Source organism: Chroicocephalus ridibundus, chromosome 1 (assembly GCF_963924245.1).
Source record: "Chroicocephalus ridibundus chromosome 1, bChrRid1.1, whole genome shotgun sequence".
NCBI classification, from domain to species: Eukaryota; Metazoa; Chordata; class Aves; order Charadriiformes; family Laridae; genus Chroicocephalus; species Chroicocephalus ridibundus.
The window spans coordinates 25,692,789-25,716,775 of NC_086284.1; the positions used below are offsets into that span (position 1 = coordinate 25,692,789).

The following is a 23,987-nucleotide window of genomic DNA, read 5'->3' on the forward strand; positions in this document are numbered from 1 at the left end:
TTACCAAATTTCTGATTAGTATGGCAAAATTCAGTCTTGTTTATTGTTGTTAAAGTTGGTTAACTTGATCTTCATGAACTTTATTGCCTTTGTAGTTCATAGTCAATGTTGGTATCCTTGGGGGCTTTTTGTTATTTTGTTTTGGATTTTTTTTTTGGGGGGGGGGGGGTGGTGGGGTGTGTGTGTGTCAAATGAGGTACTGGTGGCTTTACTCAGTTTTAATTCTTTCCAAAACCTTCAGCCTAAAAGTTTTAAAGGGAAGTAGAGGAGGGAATCTGTCTGGGTTTTGTTTTTGCAGACATTTTATGGTAGATTTGTCCTGTGTCTTACAAATTGTGCGCGTGTGTGTGTGGAATCTTCTCCAATTAGATCCTCACCATGTTTCTTGAGGAACAGTATTTAAAATGCATATCAAGGTACACATTGCTAAGATTTCTAAGGTGCCAGATGAAATAAATATATGAATAAAGGTAAGTTAAGCTTTGATTACTTAAGAAGTGGTCTATATCCAGATGATGATAGTTGCATTTTCACATCAAAAAAACCCAACAACAACAACACAACAAAAGAAAAATAGACCAACCCCTCAAAATTGGTCCAGTTGTTGATATAATCAGTATAAAAGGATCTGGTCTAAATATGCATAGATGCTGAAATATTTCTTTTGGTGGTATTTACTGTCTATGTAAGTACACACAGGTGTGAGAGCGTAGAGAAATCTGGAGAACTTCTGTACTTTACCTGTTTGAAAGTCTTTAACAGTTGTGTTTTTTTTTTTTTACAGTGTGCTTTTTTGACTTAATGTTCATATCGTGCTTTATAAATAGTTTCATTAGCAGAGATCATTGCTGATGTAATAGAAATGTCACTCTTACTGAGGTGCAAGTACCTCCTGCATGTTCACTTCCTCAAGTGTGTTTTGTTTTCTCAAGTTTAAGTCAGTTTCCAATGCATTTATGGTGGTAGTTCTTGTCTGTTTTCACCTAAGACAGTAGCTGAAGTTAGTCTTTTGAATATTAATTTGAGCAGAAATGTTTTTCTCACTTAGTTCTGCTGCAATTGGCTACTCAGTTCTATGTGATTTTTAAAAGCAAGTCTTCAGGAGATGAGTCTTGGCAAATTTGAATTTAAAAAGAAGCATACAAAAGCCAATGGTAATTTCTCGTTAATCCAAGGGAACTGTTCATTATTATGAAGTGGTTGAAGGTATCTATTTAAGAAATATGGCTTTTTTTTAAAAAAAAAACAATCATTTTTACAGAATTCCCCAACTTATATTTCAGTGGCTGACTTGTGATGGACATTTTTGCTTACAAATAATTAGTAGTCCCTGGAGTTTGTTTTCTTTTTTTAAAAGTATTGTTTATTATAACCAAATAGTCAGGATTGAAAGGAAACAGTCTCAGATAAATTTTACTTGCAAATTGTTTCCTATTCCACCAATCCAGAAATTATATTGCAATGTAATACCTATTTTAGTGTAGCTTTAGATGAGGGTTGTTAGGAGTGGCCTGGTTTCTCTCCTTCTTTTTCGTAGCCCAGGAAGTATCGACTGGGGATGCTGGATGAGAGGATAGTTCCGGTGGGATCAAAAGCAAGAAAATCAAAGAACCCTATTGGCTGTCTGGCTGACAGGTGTAAAACAGGAGTACCCATCAATATGGTTTGGTGGAACAGAGTCACAGAAAACAATTTACAGGTAAAATTATTTTTTACTAGTCACTTTTTCAGTATTTTGGATGCTTTATTTTAAATTTTGGAAAATGTTAGAAGCAGTTACTCCAAATATGGGTTGAGATCAGGTCAAATATTTCACAAAGTAGGCATAGTGGCCCTCCAGAAGGTTGGCTCAGAGATGTTTTATTCTCTTCACCCACCACTATGTTATGTACTTTGCTTGGTTATGTTGTAATCTGTGGAGGAGGAGCAAAAGTAATCATTAAATGTGTTCTAAAAGCAAACAAACACAACCTTTTATCTTAATTTTCATGTGAGGAAGGTTTCTACTGGTAAAATTAGTCATATTTGTTAAAATGATTGACAATTAATGCAAATTCCTTAGTACAGAATTTGAGGATGTAATCACCATGATCAGAAAGTGTAAATCCTTAATTTTTATGTTGGGATAATTTATATTTCTCAACTTGTTTGTTAAATTTTATTGTTACTTTACTTTATTCCTGAATTTTCTTCAGCTCCTTAACAGACGAGAAGTACAGCTGGATTCGAGCATCTCTGTACAGAAGTAGCAGGTTATCTTTGGGATGATAATGAAGGATGATTCTAGTCTGGAAGGAACCTGCTTGGTGTCCCTTAAGATGGGGTTTAGATGGAAATTTTTATAATGGTCCTAACTGCAACATTGCTGCTATTACTGTTTTGTGCTTGTGTGGTGCTTTTGATTCTTCACAGATCATTACTTTAGTCTTTCTTTGAGGGTTATGATCTTTTTGATGTCTTCTGAGTGAGTGAAACGGGTAAATTGACAATAGACTTATAACAAGAATTTGTGGCACCTTAAGAGTTTCTTTCCGTTCATTAAATTTCTGCCATGTAAGGGCCAACATGAAGCTCATACCAGAGCCTTTCCATACCAATACTAGTGCTGCATTACTTGATGTTTGACATCTTTGCGTGACTGAAATTGGGAGTCACGGGCAGCGTGATGCAGGCAACCGATGCTACGTTGCATAGGGGAGTTTGTGCTTAAGTCTGTCTTGGCCCTTTTGCTGCAGGGGAAGGAGCAAAGCCACCGGGGTGGTAAAGATGAAGCATAAAGGAAACGTAGGTAGAAGGACCACGCGAGGTTGCAGAGGAGTGGTTGGAACCAGCGAAGCAGTACTTTTCTCGGGGGAGAGAAGACTGATACATTGAATTGATCATGTGTATCTAATGGGAGTGCAAACCTTAATTAGTAGGCAGTTGTTTTGAGAAGAGAGAAACAGAAAATTGGTCTTCAAATTTCATGTGGTTGTTAAAGGGCAGGAAAAGCCCCACTTATGTCATCCATTGTCTTCTCTGTGTTGCAGCAAGGTTTGTCATTGATCTAATCCACTTAGCGTAGAGCAGAAAAACTTAACGCTTTTGGAGGCTGGAGTGCTAGTAGTCTGAGAGTGGAGCATCTGTCCAGGAGCAATTGTCTTTTCAGTACCTGTGCCCTCCAAAGTTGTGTTGAAAGTGTGGCAATGAAAGCTCAAGGTCCCCTCAAGGTTAGTGGCAAGAGCTTGGGATTGACTGCAGAGCACATGGCTATTGAAAGGTGCAATTCCAAGCTCCTTTATTGTGCCAGAATCCCAGCTACATAATTGACTTAAACTGTGTACAGCATAAGATTTTTGTATTATATGATGCAATTACATAGCTTCCTATGGAGACATGAAACTTTAGAAAAGCACATATATGCATATCTGTTGGAAATAGGAACAGAAGGATCTTCCAGCCATGGGAAATAGGAGAAGAAGGGGGAGGGATTGCAGAGGACAGTGGAGTCTGGCAAGAGTGAATGGGGAAAGGTGTAAAAACAAGCTGCAGAGGAGATTATGAGGATATATGAAGTTCTACATATATGAGAAGCTGAATTTTATCTTGATGTTTTCATTTTCATCATTGTAAATCTTTGTATTCTAACGTGAACGTCTTCTAAACTAGAGCTAAAACAAAGCTCAAACTGCTAAAAATTGGAAATTTTAATTATAAAAGCACAAAAAATGGCTGGAGAAGTTTGGTACATGAAACTACTCAAAACCGGGTAGTTTCACGCTGAGATTTCAGATTGACCTTGTTTTTCTACTTCAGTATGGATATAATCCACAGATAGCAAAGCTGTTTAGAGATATTTGCAGGTGTAAATATAGATTATATAAACTAAATTTTGGCTGATGGTGAGTGCTAAGCAATAAGAGAAAGATTAAATTTTGATGGAGGCACTTCTGTTTGACGGTATCTTTTTTTTTGTTTATGCTTGAAGATGAGAAAGCAGAATTACATCTCAAAATTGCTGAGGGCCCGCAGAGTTGGGTAGGGTTGAAGCTCGTGTCTATTTGAATCTCCACTCTTCCAAACGTATGGTTTAAGATGTGAGAATACGCTATTTCATGGTGCTATGTTTAGAGATTTTAGTCCAAGAAGTGGCTGTTTTAAAAAGCCAAGTAGTTTACAACATGCATTGTAAAACAGCATAAATGTTTCTCAGGCATGGCTATGAATTTATAATCCAGATCTATTTACTTTAAATACTGTGTTACACTTACATGATTAAAAGTGGAGTCCGCAGAGTGAATTGTGTTGTGGGTTGTGCATTGAAATAGAAAAAGAAACAAATCAAAAGTTTGTTCTTCAGCAACATGTCCTACCCTGTTAGGAAATATCCTGAGCTACTACACCACTGCATGATACATACTATAACAGCAAATGGCAATTCTGCTTAAAATAGTAGGGATACCTTTTTTTCTTATACAGATCAGTTCTTAAGCACCATGACTATCTCATTTTTTGTTTTGTTTCTTGAACAAAAAAAACCCCAACATATAAATGATTTCTTCAAATATTTTGCATCGAGAACATGGACTTTCCAAAACTTTATAGTTTTTACAGTACTTTGAAGTATTTTTAGAGAAATTTGGAAATATTCTGAGTCTTTAGAAGTTTACTTTTTAGTGAGATCTACTTGTAAAAATGTAACAAAACTTTGCTAGTAGTTTTATTTCTCTGAGCCTGTGTTCTGGTTTAAAAAAGAAGTCTTTAGCCAACAAAAATTACCCAGTTTTAATGAAATTGTAACTCTTCTAAAGGAGCAGTAGAGCAATATGGCTCATAATGTTGATGAATTGAAATTTATTAGAGCTTATTGTATGTGTGATGACCTGTCACAGTAATTGAAATAAAGAAGCATGTCGCACAAGTTCAATAGTGGGAGGGAAAGAGACTTGCTTTGAAGCCCTCGGCGACCTCCAGTGTCCGATGGGCTGCTCCAGCGTCACAGAATGTGTCCTTCCCTGATGTCATAGTTAACAAGGAATCCTTCTAGGAGCAGAGGGATTGCAATGATGCTCTCTACATAAAGTGAAGCTCCTTGGATGGCACATCTGTCCATTTAAAAACAACAACAAAGAAACCCCCAAAACAACAAAAAAATAACCACACATAAAAACCAAGCAGCATTTTTGTGTGTTTTTGGGTTCCTAAGAGATGTTCTGAAAACTGTGCCAAAGATAGACTGGTAGAGGCCCTGCTTTATGGCACGGGTTTAGTTTAGTGGTGATTTTCTGTAACCACTACAAGATTATGCAATTTGGGATGTCGGAACAGATCAGCATGAATTTGGAGGTGAAGGAGAACATAAAAAATGAACAAAAAGGCTTGTATCCCGTTTGTAGCATGGTAAGTACGTTAGCACATTCTTCCAAAATAAAATGAAATCTGCCTACTTTTTGCTTTAGGTAGCTGGCTTTGGTAGAATGTGGGACCAGGACTGATCTTACGGAGTAGTTTTACAGCCGCCACATCAGAGGTGGTGGCTCTGCCACTGCTGTGCAGCTTTGTTTCATGTAGCGAGATGCTGAACTGGAAATGAGAGAGAGAAAAGGGTGGTTTCCAGTACTCCTGGGGGATCCCTGCATGATCTTCCAAAGGCTCCATAACTTGTGCATCCCTGTGTTACTGTGTACTTCGTGGTGATTTCAGGAGTCATTTATGAATGAATGCCTTCATTCATTCAAAGTGGGGCCTTAGGAGTTTATCACTGAGGATCATAGAGGGAAAAAAAAGCATATGTATTGAAATCAATAGTTGGTGAAATGGGAATTTTCATCTTATTTCTGGACTATGGAAGTCTGTTGATGCGTGCAACTGCTCAACATAAGTAACGCTGCATGCTGCTGTGCGGTCCTCCCAGTGATGGTCTTCAGCTGAGATCCTTGGCTTGCTCTTTACTTTAATCTGCACCTTCCTTTAAGGAGCCTTGAATTGTTTTTCAGTGGTACCTACAAAAATATTTGTTTCTTCCTCTCCAAATTATATTTCCTTGTATATCTTTAAAAGCATAAAAGCCACCAGAGAGATAAACTCTGTGCTGAATGGTGACACAAATGAGTTGTTTTATAGTCCTCCCCCCCTTTTTTTTTCTCTTGTGGTTCCATCCTTACTAATTGCATCGTAACTAAACTCAGCCTTCATTTGGACTGTATTTTATGTGTTTTGTGACATTTTGCATTCTCTGATGTATGGAAGTATAGAAATAATTCTTATATGTGGAGCTGGATTGACTCAGTTTTATGGTCTGTCTTTGGAAGATTCTTTGCAAAACTGTCTGAAAAGAGGCTTTTCTCTCTTTGAGAGAGCAAAGACATAAAGAATGTGAAAATAGGGTATTTTGGCGAAATTTCTTCATGGTATCATTCTGGTAAGAATGCATGATGCAGGTATTCATTCAGGTAATGCCTGGGAAAGTTGCTTCCCTGCTTTAATTTGATAGTATTTTTATGAATATCCTAGAAGAAGGGGGATGAGATTTAAACCGGCCAGGTTGAGAGGAAAAAGGTATGGTGGTAATTTTAGCAAATGCTTGAGTTGGAAGCCACTTTAGGTGGATTTCTAGAAAAATCTAACGTAGGTGACAAAGCTGTACTTCTTTTTGTTTAATGCTGTTTGTTGAAAACATATTAATTAATGTTCTGAGAGTTTTTTTATGTGCATTTTAATAGGACGTTTGCATCTGAAACTGAAAATACAGTCTTCATTTTTTTGCATGCTGGAGAGAGCACTAGCAGGTTTTGTGCTTCTTGTTTGGGCTTTAGAAAGTGCATTCGCTGCTTTTGTTTTTAGCATCACAATATTGCATGATTCATTCCATGACCTCTAAGTATTGCATCTCCATTCTTTTCATTACACCCTAGGTTTAATTAACGTCTTCAGTTCCTATTTTCTCTACCTTTTTTTACCAATCCTGATTTACTCAGATTTCAAATTTTAGCCTTGGTCTAACATGAAGAAGTAACTGTACTCTCAGACAAGAAATTAATGACTAATTTGTTTTAAAGCTGTGCTTTTAGGAAATTTAAGAATAATACAGAATGAAGAAAATTTTTCATTAATTAGATATAGATTTTTTTTGAATTCTTATAAAAAATTAATTTTTTTAACTAAATCCCATTTTGGGAAGCCTGGTAGGATTCTAACAGAAAAACTGTAATAATACTCTATAGGATTTAAAGCATAGGCCCCCTTTTAGATAGATTTTTCAAGCTTACCATTGACCCAAATGTAAAACTAGCCCTAGAATTTATACTTCGTATGATGAATTGCCAGAGTGAAAGTAGGATATTTTTCCGGACCAGGAACATAATTTTTGGAATCTTTGGCCATTAAGAATGTGGCTTCCTAATTTTGGCATATTTGCATGGTCATTGGTGCAGAATGTTATCTACAAATTTTGGAAGAAATAATGAAAATATTAGATATTAAAGAACCAACAGTGATATACCATTCCCTCATTTAGTCTATTCTAATCACTTACTTTAGTCTACATACTGTGAAAGTGTTTGAGGTATGTTTTGTGTTAGTTTCTTAAAAGCAAAATGTATGTAGAAAAATCAGTGTTTTACTTCAGATGAAAACTTGTATACTTTTGGAAACATTTTAAGGAGCAGCTTCACACAGATGTAACGTCTTCAAACATGGCCAAGCTTCAAATTTTCTGATGAAGTACTAAATATCTTTGACCACAAATTACTGAATTTTGTTGTAGTAGTTTATAATTAGCTTATTCTGGCTGATGGCTGTGGAACACGGACATTTTTCTGTATTTGCAAAACAACTTGAATGTGGAAAGGTCTTTTAAAATTGGAAGCAAAATTTAAATCACCTTTTTACCAGTAGGGAAAGTCTTGAGTTACAACTTTACGTTTGTACCATCACAGAGAAATAAACTGACTTTTATAGTAAACGCTCTAGCTGTGCAAAGCAAAGGTCTTTACTCACATAAAATGCTTTAATTGAAGTTATATAGGAACAGCTCAGTCTTATCAGGCTTTGATTCTGATCCTGAACTGTGACACCAAAAAATGGAATGAAAACTGAATTTCCATCAGGCTTGATCCACTGCTGTTGATAATTTTATAGCATAAACCCAAACAGCTCTGCCAGATTCCTGGATTTGGCTCTTTCACGTGGATAAACTAAAGCTTCCACCAGATAAAGTGGAGTTCTTAAGCAGATTCATTTTAAAATTATGATGGATATTTAAGTAACTTTTAGAAACTGGTCTATGAATGCTTGCAGAATGCATTTAGAAATAAAAAGCAGCCCTGTTCTGCAGGCACTGATTGCATCAGTTGGTGAAAGTGGTAAGAGAATGGTATGGATGTGATTTTGGGAATTCCCTCAGTTGCTTTAGGAAAGGCTGAGGTTATCTTCCAGAAGATGCCTGTCCTCTCCACTTGCATGCTTTAAATTTTTTTGCCCTGCCCAGCCCTTGTCACCTACTTGACACAGTGTTTAGGTGTGGTAGATCAGTGTATGTGTCATGGCTAGTTTTAGCAGTGGAAAAATGTGGTTCTCATGTAGTTCTTTGAAATTATGTGCTTTTGGTAAGATGCTACAAGTTCTGTCCCTTGCTCTCCCGGTTTTGTCTGATGACGACTTTTCATCTGTATCACTGTTTGGACAAATTCTGCTCGTCTCTTTACCACTGCTGTCTTTTTCTCCAATTTCAGTGCAGATTTTGCTGAATTGTTGCATGCCAGATTTTATCTAGAGAAACACAATTCTCTTAGTTACTCCTGTACCTAAAATTCAGATAAGTCCAGAGTATTACCTTTCGATAATGCAGCTTACCATTTGTTTTGGTGCATTAGTGTATACCTTAGCAAGTTTTCCTTAACTAAATGTCATTGAAGAGTTTTAAGATTCTTATGAACCTTTTACCCATGTAAATCTAAGTGGTTTACTTCACTAGTCTACATATTTGGTGATAGTTGTTCTTTGAATATTCAGACACGTGCATATATAGAATCACCATCAAAAAGTGGTTAGTGGCTAAAATTTACCGTGTGGTTAAAGGTGGAATGTTCGTACTATTTGCTTTTAAACCTGAACATCCTCTTTAATTTTACAGCTTTTAGATTCCTTTTCTTTTTCCAGTACTTTGGACATTAATACTCTGATATTTGGCTGAAGTATTCAAATGAAGATATTAAAAACAAATTAACACAAAAATACATTTCAAATACTTTTCTTCACTGTCCAAATTAGTGTTTTGTAATCACAATTCTTTTCTAGTTTGTCACTAACAACTTCTCTGATGCCACTTTATTCATATTCATAAAAATCAATATTGGTGATTTAATTAACCGTTGATATATTTGATCATTTTAAAACTGGAATCATTTTAAAACTGGATCCAATGGAATTTGCTTAGAAAAAACATGGATTATCTTAACAGTATCCTTTGTCTATTGGGAGTTGTTACTATCTTCTCTTTTGTTTAGACACTTTCGAGAGGGATTCTGGGATTACTTAATAAACTTTGACAGTTAATAATTTTCAAGCTTTTCACTGTTGTAATTGGGCTTATTTCTTGGCTTAATTTCTTTTTTTCTTCCACTAATGTCTTTTGTATTTGGTTGTCCAGTATTAAGCGTTTTAGCTTTTGAGTTCTAATTAGGATTTTCTTTTTCTAACCCTCCCTACCCCAAAACTGAAGAAACCCCCACCTCAAAACTACAAACTGTGCGCAGATTTTAATAGAAATTAAAAGTTGGTTGTGTGATACATTTTATGTGCTAACAAATACTGAATGTTTGATGGTCACTCGGCTGCTCTTTCTTTCTGTAGTACTAAGTTAAACCTTACTATTAAAGTTGCTACGTAAATGGAATAAGTAATTAAAACAGAAGTTAACTTTGCAAAAAAGGACTGTATAGGCCTATTTGAAATAGAGGCAGGGATGGCTTCTTTAGTAGGAATCATTTTTACTGCTTTAATTTGAAACTGCTACTCAGTTTGAGATGAAATTGCTAAAGTCACATAGAACAGTCTGTGCAGCAGCGGCAAGGCTTTCTCAGTGTCAAGTCTGTTCTCCAACTTTATAATGCAATGCTTATGGAAAGCCTTTTGCAAAGTGTTTGTATGAGCTCATACATCAGCTGTTCATATAGAAAGCTTGCTAGTGCTACTTCAGACATAAGCTAGAAACACGTTTAAATTTATTTGTGCAGACCAGCTTCCAGTATCTGCAGTTCATGTCAGCAAGCTGTCTGTAACTTAAAAATATCCCCTGTACTCGGTAGGCTTGCCTAGAAAGTATTTTCTGCTAAATAGGCACTGTCCATCTCTTCACATTTAAAATAAACAATTAATTTACGTTTGTTTTTGAACAGACACCAAATCCTTCTGCAAGTGAGTTTATTCCTAAAGGAGGATCAACCTCCAGGCTGAGTAATGTATCCCAGTCAAGTATGTCTGCCTTCTCTCAAGCCTTGTTCTCTCACCCCTCCATGGGAAGTCCTGCTACTGCTGGGCTAGCACCAGGTAAGTGGAGAGCAATGATTTGCAGTACAGTTGCTTCTTTTAACTTAACGTCAAACATAACCCTGTATAGTGATCAGGTTATTGGGTGTAAATGTAGCCACCTCCTGCTTTAGCTCTTAAAATTAAGGCAGTCTTCAGGCATATAAAAGTGCAGGAACTTGGGATTTATCTTCCAGTAGTGTGGAATAGTCCAGTATGGAAACTGTGAAGTCTGTTCAGCCACAGCAGCACTGAAATTAACTCAGCCTAACTTTTACTCTGCCCTTTTTGGGGAAAAGGGGTACTGAGTTATTACATGCTGTGCTCTATGCAGTCCTTGCCAAAGCAGTACCTGAAGATGATTTAAACTACCCCTAGTCTAGAAATGCACTGCAATCTACAATGAATGTGCGTTTTAATTACCACACGTTGATCTGCTCTTTTGATTTGTTTCTAGAGTATGTAATGTAGAAGTAATTATTTACAAAGTTAGTGAGTATATATAAGGATGTAAAAATCTCAATGAGAACCAAAAAGTAGAAGGTAAGCTTATTCTAAAATAACTTGCCTTGCAAAGTAGTGTTAATTGTTATTGTATCTGTCATGTGTAATCTCACTTTTAAGACATTAAAACTCTTAGCGAAATGTTCCATGCAGTCATACAATTCTGAGTGGCAAGATTTATTTTTTTTCTTTACACTTAAAAAGTTCAAGCTCCTCTTGCATCTTTTGGACTTCTGATCTTAAAAAGTTAGCTTAATTCTAACGTTATTTTTTTTTAATAAAATTAAATACTTTTTAAAATACAGCCATCAGCAGATCTGGATATTACACATTGCAGATCCTTTAGCAAGTTTCTGTATGTACTTAAATCTTTGGCAATCTCTTGCAATGGACAAGAAGCATTAGGTAGCTGCCAAAAGGCAGAGGGGCAAATATTGTAAATGTTTGGGGTTTTGAATCAGTATTGGCAATTACCATCTGGTAAACTGACCTTTAGTCTTTCCGGATGCCAGGGGATAAATCTCAGTGTCAACGTGAAAGAAGGCAGTACTTAGCTCGCATGTTAGAACTATCGGAACAGGCTAGAAAAGCAATTGCTGCTTCTGCTGACCAAATGAACATGTTGCAGTACTGTGTCTGCTTCATACTATATTGTACTGTACAGTCTTATTGGAAAACTGTTGTGTTTATATGCCTCTCAGCCTTGTCACCTGGATTGAAAAGTGTATAAAGGAGTAAATAGAATACAGTAAAATGATCTACTTTTGGAAAGTGTCCAGTGGGATCTCAGAGGGATCCTTCACAGTCCAATTTCTTTACTATCTGTAAGTAACACTTGAAAGGATAAGTAACACTGTTGATGAAAGAAGTACATACAACAACTTGAACTCCTAGAAATATAGATGCCAATGCTGAAAACTATCTAGGTTCAAATAGTATTGTTTATGGATGAGAGGAATGGGGGAGTATTCACAAGAGCGAACTTCAGGCAAAGTTGGCTTGTTTCCCTGCTCTTCTAAAAAGAGAATATAGTTCAGAGTTAGGGACCTGGGTTGGGTGCTTGTAATTTCTCTAGAAGCTTCTTTCTCTATACTGAGTGCAGAATTCTCTGAACCTAAATGTCCGGTGTAAATAATACTCATAGACATTTATTTTTATTTAAATGGTTTAGCTGTCAATATAGTATACATCCACAAAAACTTTGTTATTTCAAGGTGAGTTAGGAGGTGTTTTTTCTAAGCAATTAAGCTCTTAAATAAGAAAGCAGTATTTATTGTGGGGAAATGTCACTATTTAGGTCATACTGGGTAACAGAATAAAAAAAGATTTAAATATGTTATGAAATTGCCATTATAAATTATTGTCGGGATCCGTTAGCTTTCAATAAATTAAAAAAAAGTCAAATGAAACACGTATAAAGAGTTCATAAGATTTTTCCTTTAATCAAAGGTAAGTCTCTTTCCAGTTAAATGGTGCCTATACTCCAGTAGAATAACTTTCAGGAAATGTATGTAAGTTTTAAGCATTTGCATAAGATTAAGATTGCTTGTAGTAGTTTACAGAGGAAACTGGAGGAAATGAATATTTCATAAGAAATAAGGTAACGTAGTAGGAATAATTTGTTAAAAGTTCCATAGTTTAGTTCACGCATAACAAAGCAGGTAAATGATGAGAACAATCCTTTGGTTTCCCACTTGAGGATGGAAAAAATTAAATTCTTTCACATCTCTAGTTTCTGAGATTTCCCTGAAGGTAGGTGTAAATCAAAACCACTTTTGACATCTAGTATTTCATAGATAACTGTTCACAAAATTGATTGTCCCTGGAAAGGATTTGTTCTGCCTGTCTTATCAACAGTACTGGAAAAATATGACAACTGAAACCTAATATACTTTAATAGTAAATTTGTTGTATCCACATCTGACATATCCATTAGGGTGTAGTATGGAAGAAGGTTACTCCTACTTTTTTGTGTATTTATTTAGATAAGTGCCTTCTCGCATAATTTCAACACATGGTCAGTCTTCATCTCAGTAGCCTTTAATATAATATGAAAACATAGTGAGATAAAATGTGACTTAGACAAATAGCTGGAGAAGATTTTTGCTCCTTCTATTCCCTTTCAGCACACAAATCCTGTTTATCATTTGTATGGGAAATTTAGTGAGTTGTTGACAATCTTCAAGTAGTACTTTTGCTAACAAGCTTATCTTAACCAATTCTGTATAGTGGTTTCAGAGTAATATTGCCATTAAAATATTCAACAAAGCATATGAAAGAAATTCATGAATGTCATTGAAGTGATAAGGCATCACTGCTGTGTTAAACTTGAGAGAAAACAGATGTATAGCCCCCAGCAGAGAAGATCTTTGTCCGGCTTGGGCTTGCTTAAGCTAGGTTATAGCTCCAGAGTGATGCCTTTGTCATTGATGGAAATGACAGCAAGTTGCTGTTGCTTCTATATTTAGTCCAAGACAGGCTCTGAGCTTACGCAGAATGAAAGAGATCCCATTTCTGCTGCCAGTCTGAACCTGCAGGCTTAGGAGCCAGGAGCGTGAAGGTGATGTGCTTGTGCGCAGTTGACTCATCTCCATTCGTGACGGGCGATGAGATTGTAATTCTCAGAGCTTATCACCCCAGGAGGAAATGGAGCACTTTCAGCTGAGGTGGTTTGAGTGGCCTAAGAGCTTGTTCCAATCTCCCATATCAAGTATGGTGCAGCCATTCTGTGGAGGAAGTTCCACAGGCATTCCAGAATAATACAAGAAAGGAAGAAGGCAAAGAGACTGTAAAATTAGGGGTTTTTTCCCAAATAAAATTGAGGAGGAAGAACTGATGACTCTAAAGTTGTTTAGGGAATTAAGCAGATTTAATTAACTTGAAAATACACAGCTACAACGCTAATGACCTGATAGAAAGCTTATAATAAAAAGAAATATTTAATGAATTTAAGGATGCCGCTTTAAGTTAGCGTAATAGTCTGGTTTTATTATTTACTTCGATTTGTTGTTCCTCAAAATGTACCTAGTAGTCTATCTCTAAAATACAGAGCATTAAGGTGATAAAATGATAAATGCTTAATTTTTGACCTCTGAATGTTACAAGCCGTAGAGGCGTAGGGATATGGTTGTAGGTGAGTAAATTTGTAGGGAAAACTTGTAGGTTCTTTAAAAGTACTCACATTGTAGGCCAGCTGACTTGCATACCTGTGAGCTTAATGAAATCCTGCTTTGCTAAATTGTAAACTCTCATTGAATCAAAAAAACTGTAGACAGAGTCCCTAATGAAAGTTCATGCTTGATGCCCTCTCTTTAATCCTGTTTATCGGTATGAATTCTCACATTCAAAATGCAACCTAGCTTTTAATTCAAATATATTGCATGCTACAAAGCTTTATTAGAAGCGTTAATCTCATAAAATATCGTTGGGCACTGTCTCGAATGTCAAAGTCTGCCACTTCCCTTTCCTCAGTCACAATGAAACTTCAAGAATAAAAAAAAAAAATGCAAGAAGTGGAAATATGACAATAAAGAGAGTTATGTAAACGTGATCTCTTTCTCTACCTAAAATGAGAATAGCAGGAGGAGCTCCAGGTATGTGTAGGTAGCCTGTACAGTCACTGTGAATGTTGTGAAAAGACCTTAAAATCTGCAGTCATTTCCGTGTTGGTGTCATGCCATGACAGCCGCATACCATGACACGAGTTTTTAGATGTAAATAATTGTGAAGTGAACGAAGCCCTTTCTCCTTGCAGTTTACCTTTCAAGATAGTATTTGACCTCTTCATGAAAGATACTAAAATGCACCGAGACAAGGAATGGAGAGACACCTTTACTAGCAGAGAAGTCTCACAAGGGACAATTTAAAGCTGGCTTTTTTGTCTTTGTCGTAGTACTCCTGTTGCCATTTGAATTTTAATACAGGGGAATGCTCAACTCTCTCATAGGGAAAGCTTAAAATGAGAGCTCTCTCTGTATCTGTCTCCTACCAGTTATCTTGACCCACAGCCCCTTTTATATATATTTATATAAATATAAATTTATAATAACATTTATATATATAGAAATAAATCGTAAATAGATTATTCAAACCCCATTTTTTTAGGCCTTTAAGTGGATAAGTGTGTATATAAACAGTTTGGAAACAGCTTGTCTAATTCTGTGAGAGGTGGTTCCATATTCACCACATTGTTACTATCATATGTTCAGTACCGTCTTTTTCCTTTGAGAAAGGAAAAAATGAGTGTTATCCTCTAATGCTATTTTGTTGTGGTTAAATATTAACATTAGTAAGGTTTTAATCGATTGAAATACTAATGAGGTTGGTGAGATCTGCTTGAGTTTGTGCATCCGCATATTTGCTTCCTTAAATACTTAGCTATGCATCAGTTTCACTGTATTAAAAGGCTTTTTCTTTTTTATGTGATACTGGAGTTTTAATAATTAATACTTATGTAGACTCTGCAGAATTTAATGCAAGTCTCTCAAAAGAATCTGTCACCTTCAATATTTGCTGCCTCAGCCTATTGGTACCCACCTCAGCGCTAGCAGCAAATTTCTTGCAACTTGTAGTATGTTGTTCTAGCAGTGTAAAACCAAACTGTAGTCAAACTTCTTTTTTATCTTGAACTTACTACATATACTGGCAAATGAGAAGCCCATATGTTCAATGATTTTCATTGAGCACTCAATGTCCTTCCAAAATCAGACCTAACTGAGACTGGAAGGACATTTGAAAGGATTTGTGTAACTCTGACTGTCTTCCTTTGCTTTCAGTCTTGTGTTAATCTCCAGCAAAGGCATGAAGGATTTATATTTGTAACTGTCCTTTGGAAGGAATAATATTTTTTTTTTTAAATAAATCTTGCAGTAGGAATTGTTTGAAATTGTATCAGTAAGCACCACTAGTGATAGATTTGATATTTTTTCTGAGAAACTTTCAGTAGAAGGTCGCAATATAATTTTAGCGAGGTTGCAAGACATCACTTTCATTTTTGAGATAAGAATTACAGTACATTGTGTCTTGCATGTACAGTTTTTATTTTAGAGTTAATTTTTCATTAGTATATATGAAGGCTGCTGGCTTTTTTTCCTAGTTCCTACAGTTGAATGTTTTATTGAAAAAAAAAAAAGTTTCTTGAATCCAGTTATTTCTATCTGGGTAGAGCTTACATGCTTGAAAAGACTTCAGTTTATATTACGTTTCATTGGAATAGAGTGAAAAGACCATGTCAATAATTTTCCCTAGATGAAGAGAATCCCTTGAACATCATAAATGGAAATTGTAGAGCTGCTTCAGTTTTATGGCCATTTTAATTAGCCATCCTTCAAGTTTTAATAGTAATATGTTATTTCCTTTGAAATTGCTCTTTTCCCAGAGTGGATTAAGAATGCATTCATGTGTTAGTCTTTTGTTAAAAATGTAACCATTTATACAGTAGCTGTTGAAATATTTGTTACTCAGTCACTCAAGGCAACTCTTAATCTTAATTGAAACTTACTTTATTTTGTAGCATAGACTGCTGCTATCACAATATGTAACATTTTATGGTCACACACTTGATTTGTAAAGATTTTTAGGAGACGAGTTATGTTTCCATTCAGAAGTACTTTAAAAATTAAACATTCAGAAGTGCCTATTATATAAGTCGCATTTTATTAAGTTAATATGCTAATCAGCAAGCAGTTATTCCACAATATTGCTTATCTCTAAGGTATGTGTACACACACATGTATATGTATTAATATAAAGAAAAGTTCTGCCCCAGGAAAGTGCAGACTTTATATTTTTTTATATTCTTATATTTTATATTTTTATATTTTATAAAAAGAATAAATAACTGAAGAGGAAGGTGTAAGATTTTCTTATGGCTTATATTAAAAAATCTTATTTATTTTGTTGGAACTATTCACTTTTCAAGAACAGAAGAAATAATTGAGCTGAATTAATACACATAATTTTTGAGATGCCAAAAATGTACCTGGTTGGAGCTAAATGAAAGGTTACAAACATTCTGTTAATATTATTAGGATAACATAGCTTCAAAATAATTTTTCCCCAACTACTGATTAAACCGTTGATGCTAAAATTGTTGTTTGCTTTTGTGGTTTGTTTAAAAAAGAGAAAAAAAGTTAGCGTAGGAGGGATACGACTACTGTAGAGACAAGACATGAGTGTAAAAACACTCCTACATGTTACCGATGATGCATATTGAGAACTCTGCATACAGTAACTCTTGATTGAAGGAACTAAACTAGCTTTTGGTAACTAAAAAGTGTGTGTGCAAAAAAAGTTGCTTTGGTTTTTATTACTCAGATACTTGCTTTAAATTACTTACATGTATAAGTTCTAGTTACCAGAGTTTATACATGGAAGTCATTTAAGCAAATGTCTGAGTGATAACTGAATTCTTAATTAGAGAAGAATTCTTAGCTGTCTGTTGAGCATTAAATATAAAAGTTGTGTATCTTACATCCTTTCAAAAAAAAAAAAGAGAATTTAGTATGACTAATATAGTTCTGACTGTTAAAGAAGAGAAAGTACATCCCAACTTGAACTGAGCAACAATATGTTTAATAGATGATCGTCTTTGTATTAATCTGAATACTTAGATATCTAGGATCTTACACTAGTAATACTTGGAGTTTTCTGAAGGGTAATCTCTTCCTCACCCTGGAATATTTCTTTGACATCTAAACTTTTATAAATAAGCATATCTGAGAATTCTGCGTACAATGACTCGTGAAGTAACTAAACTAGGTTTTGGTAACTAAAAATTGCATGTGCAAAATAAGGTTGCCCTTGTTATTCTCCACTGATGCACTTTGTTTAGAAGCTGAGCTTCTTGAGTTTCAGTTGAGTTGTCTGTCTGATGTTGAGGGTGAACACCAGTCAATAAAATAATTTTAAATAAATTTGAAAATAATTGTAGGAAAATAGGTATTTTCTCTCTTGAAATTACTAAAAGTAGCATATTGGTATTGCTTATTTGTGTGCTGTAGTTACTGGAGATCTAACTCTAATACTCATTCATAGCCGTAGAGTTGGTTCTAGTAACAGGTACACGTGTAATTAGGTGAAGTGAGTTACAGCTTGGCAAACTGCATTGACTGCTCATGTAACTGTTACATAAACATTCACTTATGTAGTCATTAAATTAACAGAAAAGGACTTGTGGGTGATGTGAAGGTTGGAGGCCGTCTTGGCCAAGTGATCACGAAATGATAGAGTTTTCAATTCTTGGAGAAGTAAGGAGGAGGGTTAGTAGAACTGCCACCTTGGACTTCCAGAGGGCAGACTTTGACAGAGTCCCCTGGAGGGCAGTCCTGAAAGGCAAAGGAGTCCAGGAAGCCTGGACATTCTCCAAGAAGGAAATCTTAAAGGTGCAGGAGTTGGCCGTGCCCGTGTGCTGTAAGATGAGCTGGTGGGGAAGGCGGCTGGCCTGGCTAAACCAAGATCTTTGACTGGAACTCAGGAAGAAAAAGAAAGTTTATGGCCTATGGAAGAAGGAGCAGGCCACTCAAGACTACAAAGATTTCAGAAGCTACGCAGGGAGAAAATTAGAGGGGCCAAAGCCCAACTAGATTTTAATCTGGCTACTGCCTTAAAAGACAATAAAAAATGTTTTTATAAATACATTAACAACAAAAGGAAGACTAAGGAGAATCTCCATCCTTTATTGGATGCAGAGGGAAACATAGTGACCAAGGATGAGGAAAAGGCTGAGGTACTTAATGCCTTCTCTGCCTCAGTCTTTAATAGTAAGACCAGTTGTTCTGGAGCTGGACAACAGGGATGGGGAGCAGAATGAACCCTCCATAATCCAAGAGGAAATGGTTACAAGCTACTGTACCACTTAGGACATGGTAACACACAAGTCTGTGGGGCCTGATGGGATCCACCCAAAGGTACTGAGGGAGCTGGTAGAAGTGCTCACCAAGCCGCTTTCCATCATTTATCAGTAGTCCTGTTTAATCAAGGAGGTCCCAGTTGACTGGAGGTTAGCAAATGTGGCACCCATCTACTAGAAGGGCCACGAGGATCTGGTGAATTACAGGCCTGTCAGTCTGACCTCAGTGACAGGGAAGGTTGTGGAGCAGATCGTCTTGAGCGCCATCATGCAGCACATGCAGGACAACCAGGCAATCAGGCCCCATCAGCCTGGATTCATGAAAGGCAGGTCCTGCTTGACAAACCTGATCTACTTCTATGACAAGGTGACCCACTTAGTGGATGAGGGAGAGGCTGTGGATGTTCTTTACTTGAACTTTAGTAAAGCTTTTGACACCGTTTCCCACAGCATTCTCCTGGAGAAACTATCTGCCCATGGCTTGGATGGGCGTACACTTCACTGGGTAAAAAAAACTGGCTGGATGATTAGGCCCAAAGAGTCGTGGTGAATGGAGTTAAATCCACTTGGTGGCTGGTCACAAGTGGTGTTCCCCAGGGCTCAGTATAGGGGACAGTTCTGTTTAATATCTTTATCAATGACCTGGACGAGGGGATTGAGTGCACCCTCAGTAAGTTTGCAGATGACACCAAGTTGGGCAGGACTGTTGATCTGCTCGAGGATAGGAAGACTCTACATAGGGGTCTGGACAGGCTGGATGGATGGATGGATGGGCCAAGAGCAATTGTATGAGGTTCAACAAGGCCAAGTGCCGGGTCCTGCACTTGGGTCACAGCAACCCCATGCAGCGTTACAAGCTTGGGGAAGAGTGGCTGGAGAGCTGCCTGGTGGAAAAGGACCCGGGGGTGGTGGTCAACAGCCAGCTGAATATGAGCCAGCAGCATGCCCAGGTGGCCAAGGCGGCCAACAGCATTCTGGCTTGTATCAGGAGTAGCGTGGCCACCAGGACTAGGGACGTGATTGTGCCTCTGTGCTGTGAGGCCCCACCTCCAGTACTGTGTTCAGTTTTGGGCCGCTCACTACAGGAAAGACATTGAGGCGCTGGAGTGGGTCCAGAGAAGGGCAACGGAGCTGGTGAGGGGTCTGGAGAACAAGTCTTATGAGGAGCGGGTGAGGGAGCTGGGGATGTTCAGCCTGGAGAAAAGGAGGCTGAGGGGAGACCTTATTGCTCTCTGCAACTACCTGGAAGGAGGCTGTAGAGAGGTGGGGGTTGGTCTCTTCTCCCGGGTAACAGGCGATAGGACAAGAGGAAACAGCCTCAAGTAGTGCCAGGGGAGGTTTAGACTGGATATAAAGAAAAAATTCTTTACTGAGAGGGTTGTCAAGCACTGGAACAGGCTGCCCAGGGAAGTGGTTGTGTCACCATCCCTGGAGGTATTCAAAAGATGTGTAGATGTGGTGCTGAGGGACATGGTTTAGTGGTGGACTTGGCAGTGCTAGGTTAACGGTTGGACTTGATGATCTTAAAGGTCTCTTCTAAGCAAAACAATTCTATGATTGTAATATTTTATCTCTTTGTGGTTTAATAAACTCTGTTCTAGACACAGCATTAATTTGATTTGTCTCCCCCTTTCTGCAATTTCTGTGTCTTTCATTCCAGTTCTTCATGTGTAGATCATAAGTTCCCAAGCCCTTTCTCCCTGAACTAAGGAAAGATTTTTGTGAAAATGTATCTGTTCAGTCTTGCTCTTAATGTTTTACCCTTTAACTCTTCATGTAGATGTAGCAGTCCTAAAGCATCTCACCTGCTCAGAATATTATTGGTAATGAAGGCTGTTTTTGCAAATTGCTAATTTTTTTTTGATGACGGATTTGATCAAGAATATCTTCTTGTGTTTCTTTAAGGAATGTCACTGTCAGCAGGATCTTCTCCTCTTCATTCCCCCAAAATAACTCCTCATACATCTCCTGCTCCTCGAAGAAGAAGTCATACTCCTAACCCAGCAAACTATATGGTGCCTACTAGTGCCTCTGCTTCTGTCGCTAATGCTGTCTCTCAGCCTCCATCTACTGGCCAGGTGATCCAGAAGGAAACAGTGGGTGGAACCACGTACTTCTACACTGATACAACTCCAGCACCTCTCACGGGAATGGTATGTTTGCTTTCGATACAGAAGTGTGTGGAGGTTCCAAATGCTGAATTGGTTGATACTACAGAGATTATTCTTAATGCTCTGAAACCCTTATTCTGTTTGAAGATTTGATCTTTATTTGTTGTAATTGTTCTCCAAAATAACTGAAATTTAAGAACCAGAGAATTTTTAATGTAGTTTTCATTTACCTCTATGGAGACTTTGGGTTTTCTTTTCTATACAGCAACGGAGAGAAACCATTTTATGTTTGTCTCAGTGGATACATACATGATGAGAAGATAATCAAAAATTCAGATTTTTTTTTTTATGATAGGTTAAATAACTCTTACAGTGGAAGGGAAAAGGCAGTTATAAAAGTGTTAAAGTAAGTATGTACATACATATGCAGACCCCCTTGAAATCATTAGTAATGAATATCGCATACGGAAATTGTAATGTATCTGACAGTGTATTTGTAACATGTCCTGTGCATGAAGACTTCGTAGTTCAGTAGGTCAAACTAAAAGGGTGACAAAACACCTTGTTTTCCCTATCCTTAAGGATTTTAAACTGCCTAAAATGTTTTGTTTTCAGGTATTTCCAAACTACCACATTTACCATCCAGCTGCACCTCATGTTGCTTACATGCAGCCAAAAGCAAATGCACCTTCCTTCTTCATGGCAGATGAGCTCAGACAGGTAAGATGATGGAGAATTTAAAGGAAAATCGCATACCTTGGCAAAAACTAGAAAATCGCTAATGGTAGAAGAGAAATAGCTGCTCAAAATCTGTGCAGTTAATTTTCCCTTTGGAGAATTTAAAAAATCAAGTCCTGTAATGGATGGAGTACAACAGAGGGTGGGGGCAGGTTACAGCATATGTGACTCCAACCTAATCTGCATGCCATGATTCAGCTAAGTATTCTTACTTTTATGTATTGTTTTGGTGTGTGTGAGTTCATTTATGTGGCATTCCTTTAAGCTGTAATCCTATCCAGTTTTAAAGTCTTTCACTTAAATGAAAATATGTGCAGGTGTTAGTTGATGAGTCCTTCTCTGAGGGCTGGCTGTGGTTGTTATTTATTTCAGCTTTACTGTAGAAGGTGCCGCTGTCAATATTAGCTCTAGCTTAATGTGTCATCTGCAGCTCCTTACTTCAAGAATTTATATATTGTCATCAACGTTTTCAAGCTAGTGGTCCTCTTCCCCTGGCCCGGACACTTGGATCAACTCCCTGTTTTAGTACAAGTAGCTGGTGCTTCAAAAACAGTGTACTGTTCACTTATAGAAAATGATGAGCTGAATTAGAATGTTCAAAGCTTGACTTAATTTGTTCTTCAGGAACTGATCAACAGACACTTAATAACTATGGCCCAGATTGATCAGGCTGATATTCCTGGTAAGTAAGTGTTTTCTTGCAAACTAAACTGTGATGATATTGTTCTGCAACCATGCATATTCAACAATATTAACAACATCTTGCAAAAAACACCACTTCTTTTTAATTTTTCATGAAGCCTTGATCACCAGCTTGGGCTATGGATAACCAGATACAAAGTATTTCAGAAATATTAAATTTATTTCTTGCTTCTGTTCTCTTTTTCTTCTGCAATTTTCTTCTGTTTTGAAACTCTTTAATAGTTGGGAGTATGTAAAATTGCTGGGAAAGGAAAAATCATTAAAGCAATAAAGCCTCATGAAGAAGGATGTTGTATTACTTTATACATATTAGGTTTTTCTTTAAAGGATGCATGTATTTTCAAAGGCTGTATATAAACTAGCAAATTAGTTTGTTTTAAAGTGTATTGGCTGGTATATCAGAGAAGGCTTTGTACTAGTTATCAGGCAAGAGAAACATATACTATTCATAGTAATTTGGCTTCTGGAGAATTTACAATTGAGTGTGTTCAACTTGATTTAAACAGATCGCTTTTTTGTCTGCCGTATCCTTCTCAAACGTGTGTTTAATATGATAATGATACAGTAAAAAAATGCAGTTTATTTTACTAATCCAGATGAAGTACCAGTGTATCTCTTCTTGCAAGTTTAATCTCTTAATCTGATTTGTAAACCTTCAGCACCTCTGTCTCTGTTTTCTAAACCAGTACATTAAAACGCGTAAGATTGAGATTTGTTTTTTTGTGATGAAAACAGGGTTCTTACAGTGCTATGAAGTCTGTATGGAAATTGGTGCTTATTTATGAGTTTATGCAGGAAAAAAAAACACCAAAGAAACGTCATTCAGAAGGGTGAATTTTTAAGGCAAATGAAAAAATGGCAGATGGAACTGTGCATCTATTCTGTTGATTTTACTTGGTGTAACTGTTTTTCTGAAGACCGTTACTTTAGCTCTGTGGAATCTCTTCCGGGAACCTTATATATTGGCATTAAAGCAAAACCAGTGACTTTTAACTTTACGTGCACCTAAAAAACGTATTTACGTATTAATGACAGGCATTTTAATCTTCTCTGCTACTGTTATAATTTTTTCCAAAGTCAACTGACGCCTAATATGTTTCTGCGTATAAACTGATGATTTTAGCGGTTCCTGCAGAAGTGGACAGCTACCACAGTCTCTTTCCTTTGGAACCACTGCCACCGCCCAATCGGATACAGAAAACAAGCAACTTTGGGTACATTACATCATGCTATAAAGCTGTAAATAGTAAAGATGACCTGCCATATTGCCTTCGGAGGATACATGGTGAGAAAAATCGAGTTGTCTCAACAGGAATAGCATTCCTAAGCATGCTAGTCATATTTTAACGTCTGGTTGCTTTTCGGTAGTTTCAGAAGAAATGTTGAAGTAAAAAACTCTCCCCTAAAACACTAGATTTTTAAGCCGTGGCTTTTGTTCTTTTCTAGGTTTTCGTCTTGTTAACACAAAGTGCATGGTATTGGTTGACATGTGGAAAAAAATTCAGCACTCAAATATAGTAACCTTGCGTGAAGTGTTTACCACTAAAGCATTTGGAGAACATTGTAAGTTTTTTGTT

General features: G+C 36.9%; 1 protein-coding gene across 3 annotated transcripts in view; it reads left to right on the plus strand.

The window, feature by feature from the left end:
- The window catches only part of PAN3 (poly(A) specific ribonuclease subunit PAN3), an 86,270-nt gene that overhangs the window by 36,140 nt on the left and 26,143 nt on the right, over positions 1 to 23,987 (plus strand). For 2 of the 3 annotated variants that reach the window (XM_063331917.1, XM_063331926.1), the window contains 7 exons: positions 1,538 to 1,699; positions 10,377 to 10,527; positions 20,765 to 21,012; positions 21,586 to 21,690; positions 22,333 to 22,390; positions 23,534 to 23,695; positions 23,857 to 23,973. In XM_063331917.1, the coding sequence (XP_063187987.1) occupies positions 1,538 to 1,699; positions 10,377 to 10,527; positions 20,765 to 21,012; positions 21,586 to 21,690; positions 22,333 to 22,390; positions 23,534 to 23,695; positions 23,857 to 23,973 (1,003 nt within the window). The remainder of the gene's footprint in view (positions 1 to 1,537; positions 1,700 to 10,376; positions 10,528 to 20,764; positions 21,013 to 21,585; positions 21,691 to 22,332; positions 22,391 to 23,533; positions 23,696 to 23,856; positions 23,974 to 23,987) is intronic. The other variant, XM_063331937.1, reaches the window with a different exon arrangement.